Genomic DNA, 21,973 nt, shown 5'->3' with positions numbered 1-21,973 from the left:
GGTCGTGATCTCATGGTTTGTGGGATCGAGCCCCATGTCAGGTTCCGTGGGATTCTCTCCCTCTCTCTCTGCTCCTCCCTTGCATGCTCGCTCTCTCTCAAAATAAATCATTAAAAAAAATTGAAACTAGAAATCATAAACATATGTAATGGGCTTCTATAAGAATGGTGATGGGCAAATCTATATCCAAAGAAAAGACCTTGGACCTATATCAAAGCATTATCAAATTAATGTACATTTATTTTAAATGTCTCCCTTACTCCAATGTAATTAAATGTACATTATATTTAAATGTTTAAATAAAAGTTAATGGCATCTAAGCGTGCCTGGGTGACTCCATTGGTTAAGTGTCCCAACTCTTGATTTTTGGCTCAGATTGTGATCTCACAATTTGATTTATGAGATTGAGCCCCAAGTCAGGCTCTGCCTTGATAGCACAGAGCCTGCTTTGGATTCTTACTCTCTCTACTACTCCCCTGCCCATGCTTGCTTGCTCTCTCAAAATAAAATTTTTAAAAAGTTAATGGCATCTTACCAGTTTTTCTTAACTAATTTTCTATTTCAGCTTTTTTCGAGAACCATCCAATTCTTGATGGACACATAGAAAAGAGAAGTATGTGTAAAGAGATAATAAGATTTGAGGAATTAGATACGAAGATTATGTGCTTTTTTTAATGTTTTATTTATTTCTAGAAGAGAGAGAGAGACAGCGTGAGCAGGGGAGGGTCAGAGAGAGAGAGAGTCACAGGCTCTGAAACAGGCTCTAGGCTCTGAGCTGGCAGTCAGCACAGAGCCCGATGCGGGGCTCGAACCCACGAACCGCGAGATCATGACCTGAGCGAAAGTCGGACGCTTAACCGACTAAGCCACCGGGGCGCCCCGAAGATTATGTGCTTTTAAATTTAGTCCTATGAACACTGAAGCCCAAAGCACCAGACCTTTCTGCCCAATCTTCTGTTCTTATTATTATTCCTCTTACTGTTGGTCTAGGCTTTGTTAATTATTTGGGGTTTAGGAGAACTAACTCTGTATAGTGACTATTTGCATCCACATATTTAAAGCTTTCTTTTTATTTATGTAGGTCTTTAAGTGGACAGGAGATAATATGTTTTTTATCAAAGGAGACATGGATTCGCTAGCTTTTGGTGGTGGAGGGTAAGTCTCTGAACACTTTACCATGAAATTTTTTAAGAAACTTTATTCATTTGTGTTATTTATAAAATCTGTTATCTTTGGAAAGTTTTGACATTAGATCATAATCTGTATATTATCACTAAGAAAACATATTTTCAAGAAGGTACTTAAGTAGCATTTGAAGCTATTGGTAAAATGTTTGTTTATTCGATTTAAAAAGCTGTTTAGTTGATTCCCTCCTTGGTATTTGAAAGTAAAATACACTAAGACATTAGACTTTCTCAAATTAAAAAACAAAAACAAAAAAACCACGATGGTGCGTTGCTTCTCCCAATGTATAAAAACAGTTCTGATTGTTTTCTTCTACCCTAGAGACTATTTGGATTGATATGTCAGAGAATAATAGAAATTTGTTTTTCTCCAAAAAATTTGTGACACTCTCCCTTCCCCCCAGATTTTCGGTATTTGTTTTCTTATTTTTAAAAGTATGCATCAGTAATTTGATTTGTTTCTTTTGCGTAGCAAGCACTGTGAGATCTTTCATTTACTTATTCTGGTAGCCCACCTTCATTCAGTCTTTACAGTGTTTAGAGGTAGCTTGCTTTTCTTCCTCCAGGCTTAGACTTTTCAAATAGTGCTTAGTAGCAAACACCAACTTTTCCTTTGGTATTTCTCTCTGTGCTTCAGGATTAGACATAAAGTATGCTAATTAATTCCCAAACATAAAAGTACTATTTATTTGTTTCCCACAGCTGAGAATATATAATAATAATTTATTCAGGCTGCAGAATCTTGTTAGCCTGTAAGAATATTTATTATCCAGAGTGATTCTTTTTTTTTTTTTTTTTTTTTTAAAAAATTTTTTTTTTTTTTTCTTTAGATATTGTTATTAAATTCCCAATTCATACATGGACTTTGTAGTGGAAAACACATGGAGAGGCTAAATGGAAATGATATCTAAAACTAACATGTAAAAGTAATGTGGATATGCAATACAGTTTTAATATATAGCAAACCTTGGACAAATTAATTAAATTTGGTTTCTATTTTATCTCATTTTATTCTGATGTACATACTGAATATTGATGCTGATGCAATTTATGAGAGGGCTTCTTATGAATGGCCCAGAAATTGATAGATGGGGTGAGTCTGCTATAGAAAATCCTTTCCTGACATTTGCTGAGTTGAGCCCACCTTAGCTGTGGGCTGTTTGTTGTCTACTGCTCAGATCTAGTCCCAGTCTTCTCTCTGGTTGCTAGGTCTATCTCAGGGCTCTGGCCAGAAGCTTTTCTTCTGTTATTGTTTCCCAAATATATTTGAGGTTATTTTAACTCTTCTTTTACTTCTCTGACTTAAAAATTAAGTGAAGAACAGGTTCTAGCTCTCTACAGATATTCATGGCAATGCCCAANTTATTGTCATTATCCAGAGTGATTCTAATAAATTCTCTTACAACTTCTCTATAGATAGGTATTGGGAAGACATTATTTCAGTGATTAAAAAATAACCATGGTTATTTTAGCCTTCTCTGAAGGACATAACCAGGTAACTAAAAACCACGTTATTTTTAGTTGTTGGATCAACATATTTTTATATGTTCCTGTTGCACTTTTTTTTTTTTTTTTTTTGAGTGCAGGCAGTCTATTCAGCCCTACCCCAAGTGGATAGTCTTACATGTGATTCAGTTAGCTCTCCAGGAAGGCTTTACAAACAAATCTCTGATATTTTAAAGCTGCTAAGGGTGCCTCCAGTCTTTGAAAATAACATAATATCATTAGATTTTTGCCGGAGCTTGATTTTGATTATACCATATGATTGTAGCAAGCTAAACTAAACACTGGGTCATTTGGTAACAAATTAAGACAAATTTACACTCTTCAGACAAGGAAAGAACAGACTCAGAAACCTGTAACTACAAAGACTTGATAAATTCCAAACAGGCGCTCCAAAGAAATCTAAATCATGATGTGATGGACTTAAATGTAGGCTTTGGAGTTAGACTGACCTGATGTAGTTCTGGTTTCAACATATATTACCCATGGGACCTTGAGCAAACGCAAGTCTAAAGTTTCCTCAGCTGTGAATTGGAGATTGAACTCTCAACATTAACCACATTTTACGTTAGATGATAGGGAGTGTTCATGTTAAATATTTAACTTACATCAAATGCATTACAGCTGTATAGCAAAGAAAAACGCATAATACCAGGAAAAGAATAACAGAGAGACACTTGTCTTAAAAAGCTAATTCTATGTGAAGTTAATTTTAAAAGATTCATTTTATTACTTGATCTGTACAGTAAATGATTTTATAATAGGATATGAACAAAACAAAATTGCCTTGTACCAGTGTGGAAAGGAGTATGAAAGTCTTTGAAAAAATTAATGATTTTAGAATTGTTGAATATTGAAGTGTCTCATTTAAATTATTATTTTACAACCTCTGTGGTAATTATTGTACAACTTAGGGAAGAAGTATTAAGAGATCATTGTTAAAACTAGTTTCTCTTACTTATTGCAGGGGAGAATTTGCCCTTTGGCTTGATGGAGATCTCTACCATGGAAGAAGCCATTCCTGTAAAACATTTGGGAATCATACACTTTCTAAGAAGGAAGATTTCTTTATCCAAGACATTGAAATCTGGGCTTTTGAATAAATGTAATGCTGTCTGTCTTAGCAGGATAATGGCCCAAACCTGACATGGACAAGCATTGTTTGGAAAGTTCAAGAAGCAATACAATGTAACATGTCACTCGTGCTTTAAAATTAATCGTATCACCATTTATTACAGCTATAATTTTGGAATTTATTTTTAAAATCATGTTTCTGTCCCAGGGTTTTTCAGGTTTAGACCATGACGTGGGTCCACACAGTATAACAGCTTGGGTTTTGTCAGAATTTTGGCAGCATTTTGATCATAGCGACCACCTCACCTACCATCCATGTTATCTCAGTCTCCTAAAAGGATGGTGCTCTTTTTTTGAACCTATTTTGGTTTATTATTTTTAAAATTATATTGATTGTTTTACTAGAGCAGTCTAATTGGAGCCTTGAGAGAATGAAGACTAGATAATGCTGTGAGATATAGCTGTGAGGTTGGCACAGGTGACTTTTGGACCTGCTCATCTTAGTCATCCTTACGAAGGAAAAAAAACACATGCCAAAATTATGCATATTCCATAAACCACTGAGTTCTAATTTTAATTCACACTACAACATTCTCTTTATTAATTTTGCAGGTATTCTCAATTTCATTTTAATAAAAATGAAATTCGAGGAGAATTCTGGTTGTGATAGACCACAGTGCACATGATCTACAGGTTTGGGCATATGCTTCCATGATTGAATTATCTGATAAAAAGTTATAAAATACAAAGGAGAATGAGAACTTGATGATTCTACTGGATTTAATATATCAAGCAAGAAAATATACTATTTGCATATTTGTAGCTTAGCAGGGCATTACAAGTACAAAAACTATGAAACAGATGCGTATTCCTTAAACATATTGTGTCACATATACTGTTTTATAGTTCTGTTGTTTTAGCCTTGTTGCACACCACCTCCCAAAATATAGGTTCTTGTTCAAACGGAAAAAAAAAAAGTGTGTTTTTTTGAGTGGTACATGTTATTAACTACCATTAGAATTTGCTGTTATAAAAGGGCAATGATTATAGTAGACAATATTGTAACTCAGTAGACTTGTTGAATATGCAAACTTACTGTCAAGTGACCTCAAAAAAAAGACAAGATAGAATATACTAGTAGTTCTTATCCTCTTTTGTAGGAAGCCAATAATAATGCCATTGTGGCGGTCATTCGTCAGTTAATTTCAAAGCTTTATGTTATGCAAAAAAAAAATCCTGCTGTTATACGTGTGACAGTGACCTTGTGCTGAAATTTCAGCTATTCCAGATAAACCTTGTATATTATCTTGTAAATTAATGTTTAAAGGTAGTTTTGTTCTTATAGAAAGTGTCGATTGCCAGGTTGCTTATAGCACTTTAAATTATTCTAAAGAGGAAATTATAAGCCAAATATGTTGGCTTCAGTAGTTTTAGTTGTATAGGACTTGAATATATTTAGATCTTTTGAAAGTTTAGATAACTATCTAAAGAAAACATAATACTAATGGAAAACAAAATCTGATCTATTTAATATGCTGTCGCTGAATATGAATAGAAATGTGGGCATCATTTCCTTGTGTATGTAAAGCTCTCTCATTATAAGTTAGTAACATATATAGATTAAATGTTTACAATATAGAGAATTGTAAATAAATATATCATTTTCCCCCTTTGGTCTTCCACAGCAGTATTATTGTCTTTGTGGAGTTGACTAATCATTAAAAAAAAAAAAAAATCCTGTATTGGATTTCAATTATAATAAGGTCATAGTGGTGTATACCAAATAAAATTAAATACAGAAATACAAATTTGAGTTTGGATTTATTGAATAATCAAGTTGCTTTCATGTCTAAGGAATCTTTGATTAAGCATACTGCTATGGTTTACGTGAAAGACACGCCTCTAGGAGCTCTGGGTGGTGGTGGTGACGGGGTAGTGGGAATAGTGATGGAAGGGTGCATTCAGCAGAGAGAAAAGCATGAAGTAGTGAGAGGGCACTTGACATGAGAAGAGGTGTAAGTCATTTGGTATATTTAAATTATGTTGTTTTCTTTTTTGGTGGGGAGCGCATAGCAAGGTAAGGCTAATGCCATAAAGAGTTTTATTGTGTGCAACTCCAAGAAGTTTAGGTTTTGTTTTTTTATCTCATAGGAGCAATTAAGAAAATTTGAGTGGAGGAATGACACAGTCAACTTTACACTTTAGAAAGATCTCTGACAATTAGATTCGTAGAGAGAAAAACTAGAGACAAGGAGACCAATAAGCCTGTTATAAAGTCCAGAGGAAAAAATGAGTCCTGAATAAGAGTTATAGCAATGGCAATCAAGAAAAACCCATTAAAAAGAAAAAAAAAAAAAAGGCATGGATCTGAAAGACATCTAGGAATTAGAGTTAACATGATTTTGTTATTGTATGTCAGAAAGCAGTAAGGATAGCTTTTAGGTGCTTTACTTAGCAACTGGGCATATCATCCTTTGATGTACAAAGACGAGAAGGAAGCAGCAGATAGGGAATTTGGATTGGTTATGAGAAATCAGAAAGCTGATAGGGGAGTGTTAATATTTGGTTCTAATAAAAAGATTTTAAAATCAACAACGTACAGGTATGTTGAAGCCATAACGTGTGAATGGAATTCCTTTGGAGATTATAGACTGAAGAGAGAATTCTTGAGATATATTTCTGGGGGTATAGTAATATTAAGAGATAGGCAGAAGAAAAGACTCAAAGCTTCCATCTCTAGAAGCTAAAGAACAACAAATTAAACTTAATGAAAATAGAAGGTAGGAAAAACAAAGACAGCAGAAATCAGTAAAATTTAAACAAGTATACAAGACAAAATCTGAGAATAAGACTAAATCTCTAGCAAGGTGGAAAAAAGTACCTTTGTTAAGAATTTAAAAGAAGACAGTCTCTACACTTTAAAGAGCATACTGTGGACAACTTTGTTTTTTCTCTTTCTCTCCCAATCTGTTTTTTTTTTTTTTTTTTTTACAAATAGTTTATTGTCAAGTTGGTTTCCATATAACACCCAGTGCTCATCCCCACTAGTGCCCTGCTCCATGCCCATCACCATATGTTTACATGTATAGGAGGAACTTAACGGAGGACTGTGGGGGAGAAGGGGGTAATAGTGAGGGAGAGGGAGAGAGGCAAACCATGGGAGACTCTTGAATGCTGAGAACAACCTGAGGACTGATGGGTGTGGGGGGAAAGGGGGGAGATGGGCATGGAGGGCACTGTGGACAACTTTGTATCAATAAACTTGACAAAGTAAGTTAAATGGAAAGACATCTTGGAAAACAGTTTGTTAAACCTGACCCAAGAAGAAACACCGTGTTTGTATTGCAGAAATTGAATCTGTTAATTAAAAAAAAAAGTTTCACAAAAGAAAAAGCATGCTCTTACGGTTCCACTGGGTAATTCTTTTAACTATTTAAGGGGGGAAAAAGTGTCAATATTAGATGAACTCCTCCTAGGGTATTGAGAAAAGAGAGAATTTCTGATACTGCCTTTTGAGGCCAGTATGACCTTGATACCAAAACTTTACAATACTTACAAGGAAACAGTTATAAAACAGTCTCATTTGAACACATAAAATCCTACATAAAATAACCACAAATCAAAATCAGCCATATATAAAAGAATAATACAACCAAATTAAGTTTATTCCAGGAAAACAAGAGTAGTTAACATTTTAAAACATACAAATTTACCACATTTACAGAAAAAGTTTCATGATCATCTCCATAGAACCGAAAGAAGCTTGATTAATTTCAATGCCAATCTATGATTAAAACTTGGCAAACTAGGAAAGAAGGGCTATTCCTTAATCTGATAAAATACTATTTTTGCAAAATATACAGGAAGCATGTTCTTTAATAGTGTAATATTAAAAGTTTCCACCCAGTGATCAGAAACCTGACAATTGCTATCACCACTTCTGTTCAACTTTGTACTGGAAGGTTCAACCAGTGAGAAAGCAACAAAGAGAAGAGGCATGAGGAATGGGAAGGAAGAACTTTAAATGTCATTTGTATATGACATCATTGTGGGCATGGAAAATTCCAAAAAGATAAACTATTAGAATTAATTAGTTGATTAAGCAAAGTTACCAAGTTCAATATAAAAACCTTTCACTTTTCATGTACAACCAACAGTTGGAAAATGAAGCTTAAAATATTACCATTTGTAATACCATTGAAAATATTGGGTATATATAACAAAAAAGGATAAGTTGGAAGGCTATAGACCGCATTCATAGTAGGAAGACAGTATTAAAAGATGTCAGTTCTAAAAAATTATATTGGCACTGAAATAAACCAGTCAGGTTTATTTTCAGAAATTAAGCTGATTCTATAATTTATATGGAAATTCAGAGACAAAGAACAACTAAGCTCACTGAAGAATGAGGCTGTGATCTTGAGTACCAGATCTGCTAAAAAGTGGAGTAAGACAATGTGGTATTCGTGAAAGGACTTACAGAGGAAAGAATATCAAGAGTCCAAAAACAAACTGATTTTTTTTTTTAAAAGATGACACTGTTAACTTGACAGAGAGGTCGGTCTTTTCAATAAGTGGTGCTGGATTAACTGGATATCTGTATAGAGCAAATAATCTTGACCCATCTCACACCACATGCAAAAATTAACTTCCAGATCATAGATCTAAATGGGAAAGGTAAAATAATAGAACTATTAGTTTTAAAAATAAAGGAAAATATCTTCATGACCTTAAAATAAGCATACATTTGTTAAATGGGACACAAAAGCACTCACTATAAAGGACAAGAATGATGAATTCTACATTAAAATTTTGAGATTTTTTTTCATCAGAAGACATCATTAAAAGTGAAAAGGCAACCAACAGAGTAGAATGTTTGTATAATACACAGATCTGATGAAGGTCTCAAGTGTACAATATATAATTGACTACTAAGCAAAAATGTTCAACAAAAAAGGCAGAAGACTTTCTTGTAGGGAACTCCTATGAGTATCAAAATGGCCAATGAAAGCTATTTTAAAAGAAATGTGAAGTGCAACAGCTTTGGAAAATTTTCTTGGCAGTATCTGGTAAAGTTGAGCCTTTGACCAGCAATTTAATTCCTTGATATATACCCACCAGTAATATATCTGTTTACCAACAGGTAGGTATTAGAATGTTTATAAAGCTCTTTGCTTTCTTTTCTCGCCACCATGTCCCCATCTCTCCACACCCCCATCCAATCACCTATTATTTATATTGAATCTGATTCTATTATACTATACATATGTGTTTGCATGTGTTTCCTAAAAACAAGAACATTCTTTTATGTAACCACAGTACATAAAATCACAGTACAGTCATTGGATTCAGGAAATTTAGCATAATACAATATTTTTATGTAATATGCAATACATTTTTTAATCTTGCCTAATAATGTCCTTTAAAGCATTATTTTTCTTGATCTGTAATCCAATCCAAGATCCTGTATTACAGTTAGTTGTTCTTTTTCATCTCCTTTAACTTGAAGGAGATCATTACTCATTCTTTGTGTTTTATGACAGTGGTGTATTTGAAGAACTCAGGAGTATAGAATGTCCATCAATGTGGGTTTGTATAAATTTTTCTTATATCACGGTTATTCATCTTTGGCAAGAAAACCATAGAAGTGATCTCGTGTCTTCTGCATCATATTAGAATGCACATATGTGTGTTTATCCCCTTATTAATGAATAATAGCTTTGATTAATTCATTAAGATAGCGTCCACATGTTTTTCCACTACCACCATTTTTCCTTTGTAATTAATAAGGAATGTGTGGGGAGATACTTTAATAGCATAGATAATCTGTTCTCCAAATTTACAAAATGTTTTTCGTATCCATTGAAGATCCTTGCCTGAACTACAGAAATGGTCGCAAAATGATGATTTTTCTAACTTTCATTCTCAGCATTTATTAGTTAACATTTACTGTAAGAGCTTTCTTTTATTTAAGAAGTATTATTGGTATGAACTAATGGGTTCTTTCTTTCAATTGCGAGTGTTACAATCCATTTCTATGCTCTATTTAAGCAAGGAGTACCCTATCAAACTGACTTCTGTACATTTATTCATTTTGAGTGCTTGCTTCTGGTACTATACAATGTTCTAGACTTTACTTTTTGTAACCCAATCCTAGCATCAGTATTTCTCCAAGTAGACATGTTTCTTTTCAAGGAGAATGATATTTGGAAATAATGCCAGGTGTGCTTATTGCTACTGGGATGGCCTTGCTTCTAGGGCCTTTTAGGAGACAGAGATAGGAAGTAAATTCACACATCATGAATGCACACTAATGCCTCTAGTTGCAATCTAACATTACAAAATTTTTCCTTGTCTTCCTCACTTCATGTTTATATCTCTCTTCTCCCACAGTGAGGATATTAGTATATAACTCATTTGCTTAATCTGACAGTATACATGTTGTACCCTCACAACAAAAGTAGAATATTCCTTTGCAGCTTTTTATCTTTAGACTGAAGGTATTTAATCAAAGTATTGTATTCAAGAGTTATGTACATTCTTCTTTTCATTCTGTGTGATTAATAATTTGAAATAGAATTTGGGTTATTACATATTCAATTTTAGAATTTTTTCTGTCTTCATTTACTTAATTTTACTTTTTGTATGTTAGGATTTAAGGGGTTCCAAAGCCAAATCTCTACAGGTCACTTTCAACTCATTTCCACCGATCCTTACAGGAAGTCAATTTCATTATTTCTTGTTCTTTCCGGTTATATTCTCATTCTCACTCTCTCTCTCTCTCTCTCTCTTTTCCCTCTCCTTCCCTCCCTCTCCACACACACACACACACACACACACACACACAATCTAGTATGTATATATGTATGCACATATACACACTAAAAATAACTCCGTTCTTAAAGATTTTCCTTTTTTCTAGAGGTACAACCATTGTGTCTATGTACCATACTTTATTCAACCATGTTCCTATATTTAGTATTTTTACAATTTAAAATAATGCACAAAAATTCTGCATATGTAGTTTCATATTTGAGTTATATCTTTAAGAAAAATTTTAGGAGTGGAATTTCTTGGTCAAAAACTAAATGCAATGTAATTTTGTTAAATACCGACATGCCCCCCAAATCTGGGCACACATGTCATCAGATAACCATTGTTAGTTAGGATGAATCACAGTTCTCTGAAAACCTAGCCTGAGAGATTGGGTCATATAGCACATTTATAAACTAAATAATTCAACAGGCATTAATTGTGTTCTTACTGCATACTAGGAAATGTTATAGGTACTGGGAAAGAAAAGAACATTCTGGGAATCTTAAGAGAGCATCTACACTAAGAGGCCACAGTAGTGGGGGCCAGATAGTCTGTTCCTCTTGTCCCTGAACAAAATGACTTTAATAGTGAAAGTACAGCAATTCTTCCCTGACCATGAGTTCTCACTGACATAAAAATTTGGTTAACACAGAATTCTTCCCATATGATGTGAGAGTCAGCACCTGATATACCTGTTAGTAGTACAAAAAAAACGAAGGGGCCCCTAGCTGGCTGTGCTGACAGCTCAGAGCCTGGAGCCTACTACGGATTCTGTGTGTCCCTCTCTCTCTCTCTGCCCCTCCCCCATTTGTACTCTGCTCCCTCTTTCTCTCAAAAATAATAAAACATTTAAAAATTTTCAGTATAAAAGAAGGAACTTGAGTTTTGGAATTTCAAAGCAGAAAGTAAATGAAGAACATAGGTGCAGCCCCACTTCCAACAAAGAGTGAGAAGAGAAAACCTGAATGTAGAACTTCCCTTCTATTTGGGGTAAGTAGGCAGAATGGTAAGAAGGTGAACTTGGGAATCAGCAAATTATAAAGCTTCCAAATTATAAAAGTTAAAAGGGATCAAACATTTGATGGTCCAGATGGAAGGGGTTTTTAAAAAGGGCATTTCAGCTGTCCCCAAAATCTTTAAACATCTTATTGAAAGTCTGGAAAAGGAAAAATTCTGAAAGTTTGGAAACAATTTTTATAGTGCTTATTATTGGGGATTTAAAATTACCATTGGTAAAATGCTATTGATGGTGTATTTTTCATGTGTAATTATTTCATACATTATTTTGACGACTATAAAAAATAACTATGAGGACTTTTGCCATCTGAGTTCTTATCTTTTCTTGTCTAAAATCTCTAAGTTTTCCAACTATACATTTTCTTATCATGGAGTTTGGGGATAAAAACCTGTCGTATAGCAGGCATTACCTCTAAGGAAACTAGCTTTCTCACTTCACAGCCACACCTTATTCAGCTGAGTGTTCACGTAGCCTCTCTGAAAAGACTTTCTAACTCCATCTTCAAATTCAAATATACTGAAGTTTAAATAATCTGTGTCAGTGCCTGCATAAACTGTTACTGCCCAGAGTTGAATATGAGGAGATTCTTTTGAAGCCTTGGTCTAAATATTCTACTGAACTAGAAGTAACCCACTTGCACTCTATAATTTTGTTGTATTTCAAACACAAGAAAGTGGTATTGTGGAATATCTCATTACAACATATATTAACGTAATATATAAATAATAGAAAATATAGAAAATATTTTATTCTTGTGCATGACTTCAAATGTTGACATAGGTTTCACTGTGATAGAGTATACATCTTATATGAAATTCTATTTAAAAATTTTGTCATTATTTGTAATTTAACAAAATCTATCATGGACACAAAAATGTACATCCTTCTTTAAGAAGATATTGCAACTTTCAGTTTGAAAGAGAATCATACATGAAAACAAAGATAATTCCTATAGTAGTTTAATCCATACTTTATATTAAACCTAATATATTACAAGTGTCTATTATTTGGAGGTATCATAATTTGACATTAAATTCTGTATTTAACACAAAAGTACCACAGTATTTACTAACTTTCATTGTATTTGGTAAGAATTGTAACCTCACATGTTATTGTTTTTAGAATTTTCTAAGACACATTAAATCTGAGAAAAAAATAAATAGCAGATTAATACCCACTAAATTCTCTGCCATATTAAACAGCTTTTTTTCACTTTGGCAAAACTAATATTACCATTTCACAACTTTTAGATATTTCATAAAGTTTGTAGAACATAAAATTAAAATGGCTCAAATCTTTTTCTAATTTACCAACCAATTATTCTATCAGATTCTTCTACACTGAACATTCTACTCCACTGTAGAATTCTCTGTATGCCTACTTCATTGTATATCGACATACATGTAAGCATCATGACTCATTAAGGTTTTGAGAAAAAAACTTCTTCTCCAAGAAGTCCTACAAAAGTAGGTAATTTTGAATCTCTCATTTGTGCTGTACTTTCCCAGTGAAGGTGAACGTACCAGCTCTAAAAACACCAGTAATATTTGTTTTTATGTGGTTTGTGCAAATCATACAGAAGGATGACTAATTCCTATTGGAAATCTTTAAAATTCCAACCTCACAGAGAAATTTCAGCAATTTCAACATCTTATTTGAATGCTTTTTACTTGTGTTTATTGTATAAGTGATGCTTTGATAGAAATAATAGTACAAAGTCAAGCTTCTTAGAAAATTTTTAGTTTCACCAAATTTAACGGAATTCTTTCCCCCAAAAAGATACATCTTAATATGTTCTGCTAATATTTACCTGAAGTTAGTCTTTCTTAGACATAGTAATTGTTTATTTAAAGATCTCTAATAATTTCTGCAGTTAATCGCCAAATACTTTTGCCTAAAAGGTAAGTAGAATTTCAAATACTTATGCTATTATTATATACTAGTAACACTTTGTGTGCTTTCTGAAATGCTTTGTGTATGCCTCCTCAAAATCTTCAAACTACCTCAAAAATAGAGTGCCAAAAAGTCATTTATGTAAAAAATGTTTAATATTTGCTAACTTATTACAGAGAAGTCTGCATTTTAATTTTTACTACATTAGCATTTAGCATTAAGACAACAGTGAGTCAAGTCTGGCTTTTGTAGTTGAAGGTTCACTGGAGTAGAGTAATCACAACATGGTCATCTCGGCCTTGCCATAACATCTCCCCTTCAAAGTCAACCAGTCCATGCTTCCTGGCACGCATTAGGATGCCCACTACTTTATCTGAAATACGAACATATCTGTCAAAGAGGTCTCCGAAAGTAACCTGAATCTTGCCATCTCGTCTGTGGTGGGCCATTGTGCGGATGATGAAGCACATGTCCATGATCTCCCTGTAGATGTGCTCCTCAGCTCGCTTGGCCCTTTCTGCAGTTTTGGTCCCCTCCTTGGGACGGCCATAGCCTTCATCCCCTTTTTGCAGGCGGGTAGACATGGCCAGCTCATAATCGAACTCCTCACTGAAAGGATTGAGCTTCTGTGACTGTATGTGCTCATCAGCCCATTGTTGCCATCTTCCTTTCAGGTTGTTCACTTGGCTGTATTTCCGCTGGGCCTTGCAGCTGAGTTTCTCTGTAAATCTATTTGCCCTAAAAGGGAGAGATGGTGAAAGATCAAGATATTGATATTTAACATCCAAGTATTGTTTTCTCCTTGTACTTCCTACACATGTGCATCTTAATGTACATCTAATTTTTTCATTATAAACAAAATATAACCACAATACAAAAATTAGAAACGATGGAAGAACATTTAGAACAGTCACACCATTGTTCTTTATTATTTTTTTTCAAGGATAGTTGACAACCACCATTGTTCTTATTTTGGTAGACCATGAAAATATTAAACTCTATTTCAAGGAAAAAGCTTCCTTACACATATATAATGTAAATATGTGTGTCTTAAAATTGCATGATAGTAACATTGTAGAATTGAAATCATATGAATGTATTAAGAGAAAGTACTTTGTATAGGACTTCAGAAACCAGTCATTTCCTCAAAACAAGGCTTGCTATACTAGCACACGTATATTGTACCACTTACTCATGTATACATGTTCATATACGGATTTTTAGGAGAGCATATTTATACTAGTATCAACGATGTGCCACAAATTTTGGAATATCAAGTTGTATAGGTAGAAGACAATAGGTAGCAATAGTAACATTTATTGAATACTTTGTGCCGGCATTCTTCTAAACACTTTTTATTAACATTCCTATAACCATTCTATGAGATTGGTACTACTAACCTCTCTTCACAGATGAGGAAACTGAGGTCACAGGGGCTAAGTAACTTGCTTAAAGACACAAAAGTGTGAAGTGATGGTGCTGGGATTTGAACCAGACCTGTGTGTCACTACTGTGAAATATGGCCCTAAACCAGTGACAAAGGCAGTATTCAAATACCAGCTATCTGAGACTCAAGTCCATGCTCTTTCCCACTGTGATGTCACTTATCCCGGGGGTATAGTGTCGAATAAGTAGATAAGTTGTGTTTCAGATATGTGTGTCTTTTCCTTGTAGTTTGGAATGCATTTTCTTATTATTAAAAAAAAAAAACAGCATTGCAAAATGTAGACCAGTAGTATCATGAAGGTGCAGACCTAATTTTAAAAGAGGTAAAGTTTATCTGTAAAGGATTTCTCTGTCTTTTCTATACATAGCTCCAGTCTCCTAGACTCTTTTCTCCTAGGTCTCTTTGTCTTCACAAGTAAAGCATGAACTCTCGGACTATCTAGAAATTGGAGATTCCTCATTGTCAGAAGTGACCCACCCTTCCTTCTCTCCAAGAGCAAGTGGTCTTATGTCTGGAAGCCCTGGCATCGGAGCCACAGAGCCCCACTGAAGTTGCTGGTGTGAACAGCCTCCCTGAGCTAAGTAGCCCCTCCTATACAAACTCTCACAACTTTCTCTTCTAAACCCAGCTACAAGTCAGATGTGGGTACTCCTCGCTATCCAATCTCACTTCCTGAAATCTGGTTTTCCAAATGCAGGAAACACAGATGTGGGTAGGGAGACACGTATACTTCTATCAGCGTAGTTTTCAAAAGAGGAATAACAACCACTAGATGGCGAGCTTTCACTAATTCCATGCTTTGTGGTGTTCAAAACTATGCTGCATTCAGTTTCTTTATTAAAACAGAGCTCAAGCTAGGGATACGCTGATACGCATTACACTGCTATTCTTTGTAGCCATGTGGACAAAAGTTTTTGGGGTTTTTTTTTTTTGTATTTCCAAGTAACAATGTAAATAGTAGTTTAGAAGTTTAGACCGAGCTTCAGAAATGCAGTCTAGTTTATGTTTATAGAAAGCAATGCAATATTCAAAGACTGACATAGCACCCATATTTAATAGTGATATTTAATATTTAATCTAAACTTTCCTTCTTAGTTTCATTATTAGTAAACAAAGTTTCTTACAAACAACAAATATCTTCCCTGTCCTATTATGTGCTTAGTAACTAATTCTACTAGACATTATAAGCATTCTAATTGAAAAGTGTACTTTCATTTACTGAAATAAATTCTGAACTATCAGTCAACTTTAAAAGTGACATCACTTTGGGTGTTGCTTTCTTATGTGAATAGGATTTTCAGCAACATAATGAGAATACAGGAACCAACTCTCTGAGGCTTTTTCATTTTGGACTAATAATTATACGGGTAAGTTATTAAATATGAATAAACCCCATGGGAAATACAAGTTTTGAAAGGCATATTTCAAACCTAACCAAGTTCATTGACACTGGAAACACCCTGGGAGATGGCCTTCACCTGCATCACCAACCGATGCTTCAAAATGCCAGGGGGCCTGGAGGTGGTGTTTTCTGGTCTAGGTCTTGGGTCTGCATGAAGAAAGCAGAGATCTGCTCTCACTGTCACCCCTGCATATGACTCTCCTTCAGAGAGGGGGCATCTCTCCTTTTAGCACAGCGACATTTCTGTGTCAGGAAACCAAATAATTCCTTTCCAACTTCCCAGACAAGAGCTGCCAAGAATTTGCTCCTCTGTGCATCGATCCACTTACTCCTCTCCACAAGAAGTAGAGCCAGTTTGATTAATGGAAGCATGACATTCACAGGGTCACATTTATCTCTTTCTGCCATCAATCAGGTTTGAGAACCAGGCCTGTGATTCTTCTTGCAGATTGGTAACTGTCCTCAGAGTCTGTAGAAAGGGTTGCCCGCTCTGGAATTGACATCAAATAGCAGAAAGCCATACTTTGGCCTCTGTTTCTAGTAAAACCCTTCACTATAGTTGTACCTAAACCTTACACGTTGGGTATTATTAGGATTCATTAATTTAGCTAGCACTTTGCCTTCATTTTATATCTTGAGTCTGTTCTCTGCTGAGAGAATCAGTAGCTTCTCAGAGGATCCATGGTTAAGAACATAAGCTCTGTCATCAGCCTTCCCAACTTCATCGCTTACTAACTCTATGATTTGGATACATTTCTTAATGTCTGTCTATAAATTCCCTTCTCTATAAAATGGCATTCTTATACTCAGTTATTATTGTTTTTGCTGAATATAACTTGGCAGAGAGGATAAATGGATGTTTGACACTTTCATACAGGAGATCTCACCATTTTGTATTGAAGAGGGGATGCAATTCCTTTTGTCTAAAGGAGCTGGACCAAACAAGTCATGTAGCCGTGTGATCAAAACACTATTTTAAAAATACAGAATAAAATAGAAACCGTTTTCATAGATTAGCAAAACTCTTTTAGTAAATATCCCTACGCTTTACCAAATCTGACTTGTTCATTTTTGTTATCCACGGACCATCCTGACCACCAAGAAAATTCTTTCTTTCTACTTAAGCATTCGTGATACATAATTGTCTCCCTGTTGGTGGATATGGATAAAGAATGGTGCTGAGGATTAAAAGGAAGTGAACAAAACCCCCTTTCATAGAGGCTTACTCAATAGTGCCACACTCATTTCTCAGGCAGTATTTGAGATTCCCCCCAGGCTTCTGCTGCAGCTTCCTGAGCACAGCTAGGATTACTGCTGACATTAAGAGATGCTGTCTCTGCATACAACATTCTGGTACCCTGTGTACTCCAAGACTCAGAGAAAGGAACCCAAGGAGGAAAGAAGGGATTTCATCCCACTCCTCCACTCCAACCCTGAGGACCAGTCTCCTAGTGCCCTGTAGGGCTGGGATCTCCATGGCTGGCCCCCTGCATTATAAGGCATATAACTTAGTAAAGAATTCCTCTGGGCCCATTGCTTTGCATCTCATATTAGATGAGAATAGAGAGGATTTCCCAAAGTTAATTCAAACCTCACTGTCTCTCATTCAAAGCTTATGCACCTCCCCATCACACTAAGAAGGTATCCGTGTACATGTCTGATTTTAGGAACTTGTGAAGGGTCCTGTGTGCAAGTCCTCACTTCCGGGTGAAGTAGTCTAGAGTATGGTGAAGAGGGTAGGATTGGAAGCCAGAATGCCTGGGTTCCAATCCCTTGGGCTGCACAATCTTATACAAATTTTCTACTATGTCTTTGTATTATGCCCCCACCTATCAAATGTGGATGATAAGTATACTTACCCCATGAGAATATTATGAGGATTAAACGAATAAACATAAGAATACACATAAACAAGTGCCAAAGAAAGAAGAGTGCATGCATTGGAAATGGATCCCAGCTGTCACCTTCCTACTTCGGGCCAATCCAAAGCATGCTGACAGAAGACCTTCACTGTGCCATCTTCCGTCCTTATTCTGTTAGCTTCTATTCCGTTTCTAGCACACACACTCCCACACTCAAAATCCACAGGCCAGAATTAGACTGCGGTTCCATATGTTCTGGTGGAATAATTATTTCTGATAATGAATTTCGGTATTAACATAAGTAGAACACAGATCCAGATCTCTTAACACATCCTCAAGGCACCGCATGAGAGTTAGCACCATGTCTGATTTCAAAACATCGCATTTGGAGACAGGCGCATCTCAGCTGTGTCACAAACTTGCTGGATAAACGTCCCCTCTGAGCTTTCGCTCAGAGGAACCCCTTCTGATCCCTAAAATGGGAGGATAATGCCTGCCTCAGAAAAGGACAAAGCGTGTGAAATACCCATGGCATACATTAAATGCATGAAGGTTGTTACGATTATCTAGATTGGGCATTTCATTTTTCCTGGAAGCATGTGACATTGTAGTTCTAACTCTTTCAAGACACCTTTAAAGTCACAAACTATAAGATAGTTTTTGTCAATAGGTAATCAGTTTTGTTCTTCACTTCATTTCATTAAGTTGAAAAAACACACCTACACATCTAATGTTCCAAGAGGGGGTTGGTTTATAAGCATTCATCATATCAGAGACTTTTCACGTATTTTGATATTCTACAGCTGTGGTGATAGCCTGCCTTTCTCCTGTGTGGAGGTGTAGTGTCTTAAAAGACAGCTTATATTTTTTTTGTCTGAATACATGTAGCAGTTTGACTCTGTGTGTGTGAGTGTGTAGGTGTGTGTCTTTGACGTCTAAATGTTTTAGGATTGTGATGTTTTAATGATCTAGTTTTAATAGCATGTCTGTTTTTGTTTAGTGACAGAACAAACTTTTTCTGAAACTGATCTCATTTACGTCTCCAAATACAGCAGATTTTATCCCCAAAGGTTACTGCCTTAGAAAAATAACCAGTGCGTGTGCGTGTGTGTGTGCATGTGTGTGTGTGTGTGTGTTGAGAACATATAAAATCTACTCTCTTAGCCACTTTCAAGTATGTAACACAGTATTGTTAACTATAGTTGAGGTAGAGCTGGAACTTAAACTTGGGTCTATCTGACTTCAGAGCTTACTCTGGAGTTACATAGCAGCCTTCCACCTGTTGACTGGCTCAAAGAGACCTTTGCCTCACAGGCACTATGTAGGTGATGTGCCTCCTGATAATACTACAGACTGGTCTGAGACAAGGGAAAGGTTTTCCCGCTCTACCGACAAGTGCTGTTTCTGCAGAGAAATAAGCCCATTTGTTACTCATCCTAGAATGTATTTTAAAATTGTACCCAAAACAGACAACCTTCTCTGGTGGCTTTGTCTTTGTTGAGGCTAAAACTTGAGTATTCAGTTAAAACAAAAAGGAGAGACAAAATAGTATGGGCCCTCGACCCAAAGGCCTGTGTGTAGCTGGGCACTGCCCCTTTGGCCCGGGGCATGCCTTCCCCCCAGGGCCTCGCTGCCTGCCCAGTCTGTAAGATTCTCATTCTAACCTCGGTAGTGTTTCCCCGCTCGCTCAGTCCCCATGGCTGGTTGCAGCTCAAAAGCAGTGTGAGGAGCTGAAGGGAGCATTCACTTACTGGGAAGGCAAAGGGCGTTTGATTCTGGTGGCAACCACCTGCTCTCCATCCTGCTCGGGCCTTTCCTCGGTCTCCCCTCCGTAGCCGCTGTCCTCTGTGTCTAGGCTGTCACTCCTCCACTTGGGCTCATCCCGCTCCATCTCTTTCCAGCCTTTGGTCAGCTCAGATACCAGGTTGCCACATTTTCTCCTCCGCGTTGGGGAGCCATGGCTGTGGAGGATTCTGTCAATCTCATCTTCTTGCTGCCCCGCTCCAGGCATGTCACCGTCCTTCTCATATCTGTGGCTCAGGTGGCTCACATCCCCTCCTCTCTCATAAGCTTTGCTGACAATTGTTTTGGTCACCTCTCTCCTTTTGATATGAGAGACTTCAGCGGCCCCCTCTGCGCTCTGTCCATCTCCAAGTCCCTCTGGCTTTTTGGAGGGAGATTTTGGGGTGCTCTGAGCTTTCTGGTGGGGGGTAGGGTAGATCACTGGTTTAGGAGCTTGGGATGCATCCTGGGTGGTCCCTGGCTGCCAGCCTGAGGGCTCTTGGGCCTGCCTGATGCTGTTCTCATTTGCCCACTGCTGCCAACCTCGGGCCAAGTTGATAACCAGGGTGGCTGTGCGAACCTTCCGGAGAGCACGCTTGGCTGGGCCCTCCTCTCTTTCCTTCTCTCCCGGGGCCATGCCACCCTTCTCTTCTCTGCCGGTAGCCTGGGCACTGGCTGAAATGAGTGAGCACTTGTGGAGTGACTGGGATTTAAATAGAAGCAGGGTGTGGGGCGGGAAGGGTTTGGTGACCGTGGAAACTATGTGAAACATTTCTTGCCAAGATGTGATGCCTTCCCCCTGATGATGTGCTTTTTTTAAACCCTGACATCTCCAGTTTCATCACAGCAGAGGGACATCTCTGCTGGTAAAGGACAGTGATATGCACTCCTTTTCTTCTCCAGTGCCAGAGTGGAAATTACTAGATTTGATCATGTGCTCAGCCTTATGTTCTTGACCTTAAATTATGGTCCTACCATTTATAGCAGCAATAAATATGTGCACAAATTGTTCTAGGAATATTATAGGCTTGTTCTCACTTAAATCTCAAAATGGCTCTTAATTAGTCCCATTTGATAGAGGAATAAAATGAGATCTAACTTCCAACAGCTAATAATATCTGCAATTCAAACCCAGATCTGTCTGATTCAAAATTTGTGCTTTTTATTTTCGTTACCTTTTTGTTTTGTCTTCACCTCTGTTTGATGCAGACCTTAGAACCAGCTCATCCAGACTTTATTTTCCAGATGAGAAAACTGAGGCCCAGGTAAGGGGAAGACAAGGGCCAGGTTTTCCAGTCCTAAGCTTGAATTGTTGTATAGACAGGTCATATAAATATATAAGACAATGGTCAAATCTTTGGTCCAATTGTTTTTTTAAATCTTTAAATTAAGACCTAAAAACACGCTGACTTTCATAAATTATTATTACAAAGAATCTTTTCAAATATGTTGAAAAAATATTTTGTTTCAAAAAAGACCATTTAAAGACAAAATTAGTGAACACTATCAGAAGCAACCCCCACTTGACCTTTTGTTTTTAATAATAGACACTTCCTTTAGGCTCATGTAGAAAAATCCAGGCATTCCATTCTCAGAATAAAGATTGAGATATCGCTTTTTAAAAAGGACTGGTTAGATAGGTCATTTGGAGAGAAAGAGACCCATATATAAAGTATACTAAACCAGATAAAAATGCTCTTCTAGACCTTAGCGCTGAATCAGTATTGATTGAGAACTGCTAAGAGCATAAAAAAGGGCATGAAAATCAGTTAATTCTGATGGTGAGATAAATTTATTTTTTTTAAATGTTGATGTCAGTTTTTCATCATGTAGGTCATTTACCTCCTAAGATTAAAACAATTTGGGAGATGATTTAATACTCTATCTAGAAATCTGTCAGATGTGTACTCAGAGTTCAGCAGCATCTGATAATGTTAGCTGAGATGAAATCCTTCTTGATTAAGAGGCAGCCAGATCACAGGGAAAGAAAAC

The 21,973-nt window shown here is 36.3% G+C and overlaps 2 protein-coding genes across 7 annotated transcripts in view; one reads left to right on the top strand and one right to left on the bottom strand.

Moving 5' to 3' along the window:
- The window catches only part of OXR1 (oxidation resistance 1), a 360,417-nt gene extending 354,848 nt beyond the window's left edge, over positions 1 to 5,569 (top strand). For all 6 annotated transcript variants that reach the window (XM_077748152.1, XM_077748153.1, XM_077748154.1 and 3 more), the window contains 2 exons: positions 1,082 to 1,155; positions 3,655 to 5,569. In XM_077748152.1, coding sequence (XP_077604278.1) covers positions 1,082 to 1,155; positions 3,655 to 3,790 — 210 coding nt within the window. In that variant the 3' untranslated portion in view covers positions 3,791 to 5,569. The remainder of the gene's footprint in view (positions 1 to 1,081; positions 1,156 to 3,654) is intronic.
- An 8,055-nt stretch (positions 5,570 to 13,624) lies between these two features.
- ABRA (actin binding Rho activating protein) lies at positions 13,625 to 20,618 on the bottom strand. Its single transcript, XM_077748233.1, has 2 exons — positions 19,951 to 20,618; positions 13,625 to 14,226 (listed from the first exon to the last, which is right to left on the bottom strand). Exons 1-2 carry the CDS (start codon positions 20,616 to 20,618, stop codon positions 13,749 to 13,751), a joined length of 1,146 nt encoding a protein of 381 aa, XP_077604359.1. The 3' UTR covers positions 13,625 to 13,748.
- Positions 20,619 to 21,973: the final 1,355 nt, after the last annotated feature.

This window comes from Crocuta crocuta, unplaced genomic scaffold, assembly GCF_008692635.1.
Source record: "Crocuta crocuta isolate KB4526 unplaced genomic scaffold, BGI_CrCroc_1.0 scaffold39, whole genome shotgun sequence".
NCBI lineage: Eukaryota > Metazoa > Chordata > Mammalia > Carnivora > Hyaenidae > Crocuta > Crocuta crocuta.
Note: the sequence above shows the minus strand (reverse complement) of the source record. Positions and strands in the feature narration are given on the sequence as shown.

Bases quoted from the DNA above. Each gene is read 5' to 3' on its own strand.
- ABRA (XM_077748233.1), bottom strand. From the start codon at position 20,618: ATGGCCCCGGGAGAGAAGGAAAGAGAGGAGGGCCCAGCCAAGCGTGCT. The intron at 14,227-19,950 runs GTAAGTGAATGC...TCTCCCTTTTAG, and splicing joins AAACGCCCTTTGCCTTCCCA to GGCAAATAGATTTACAGAGA.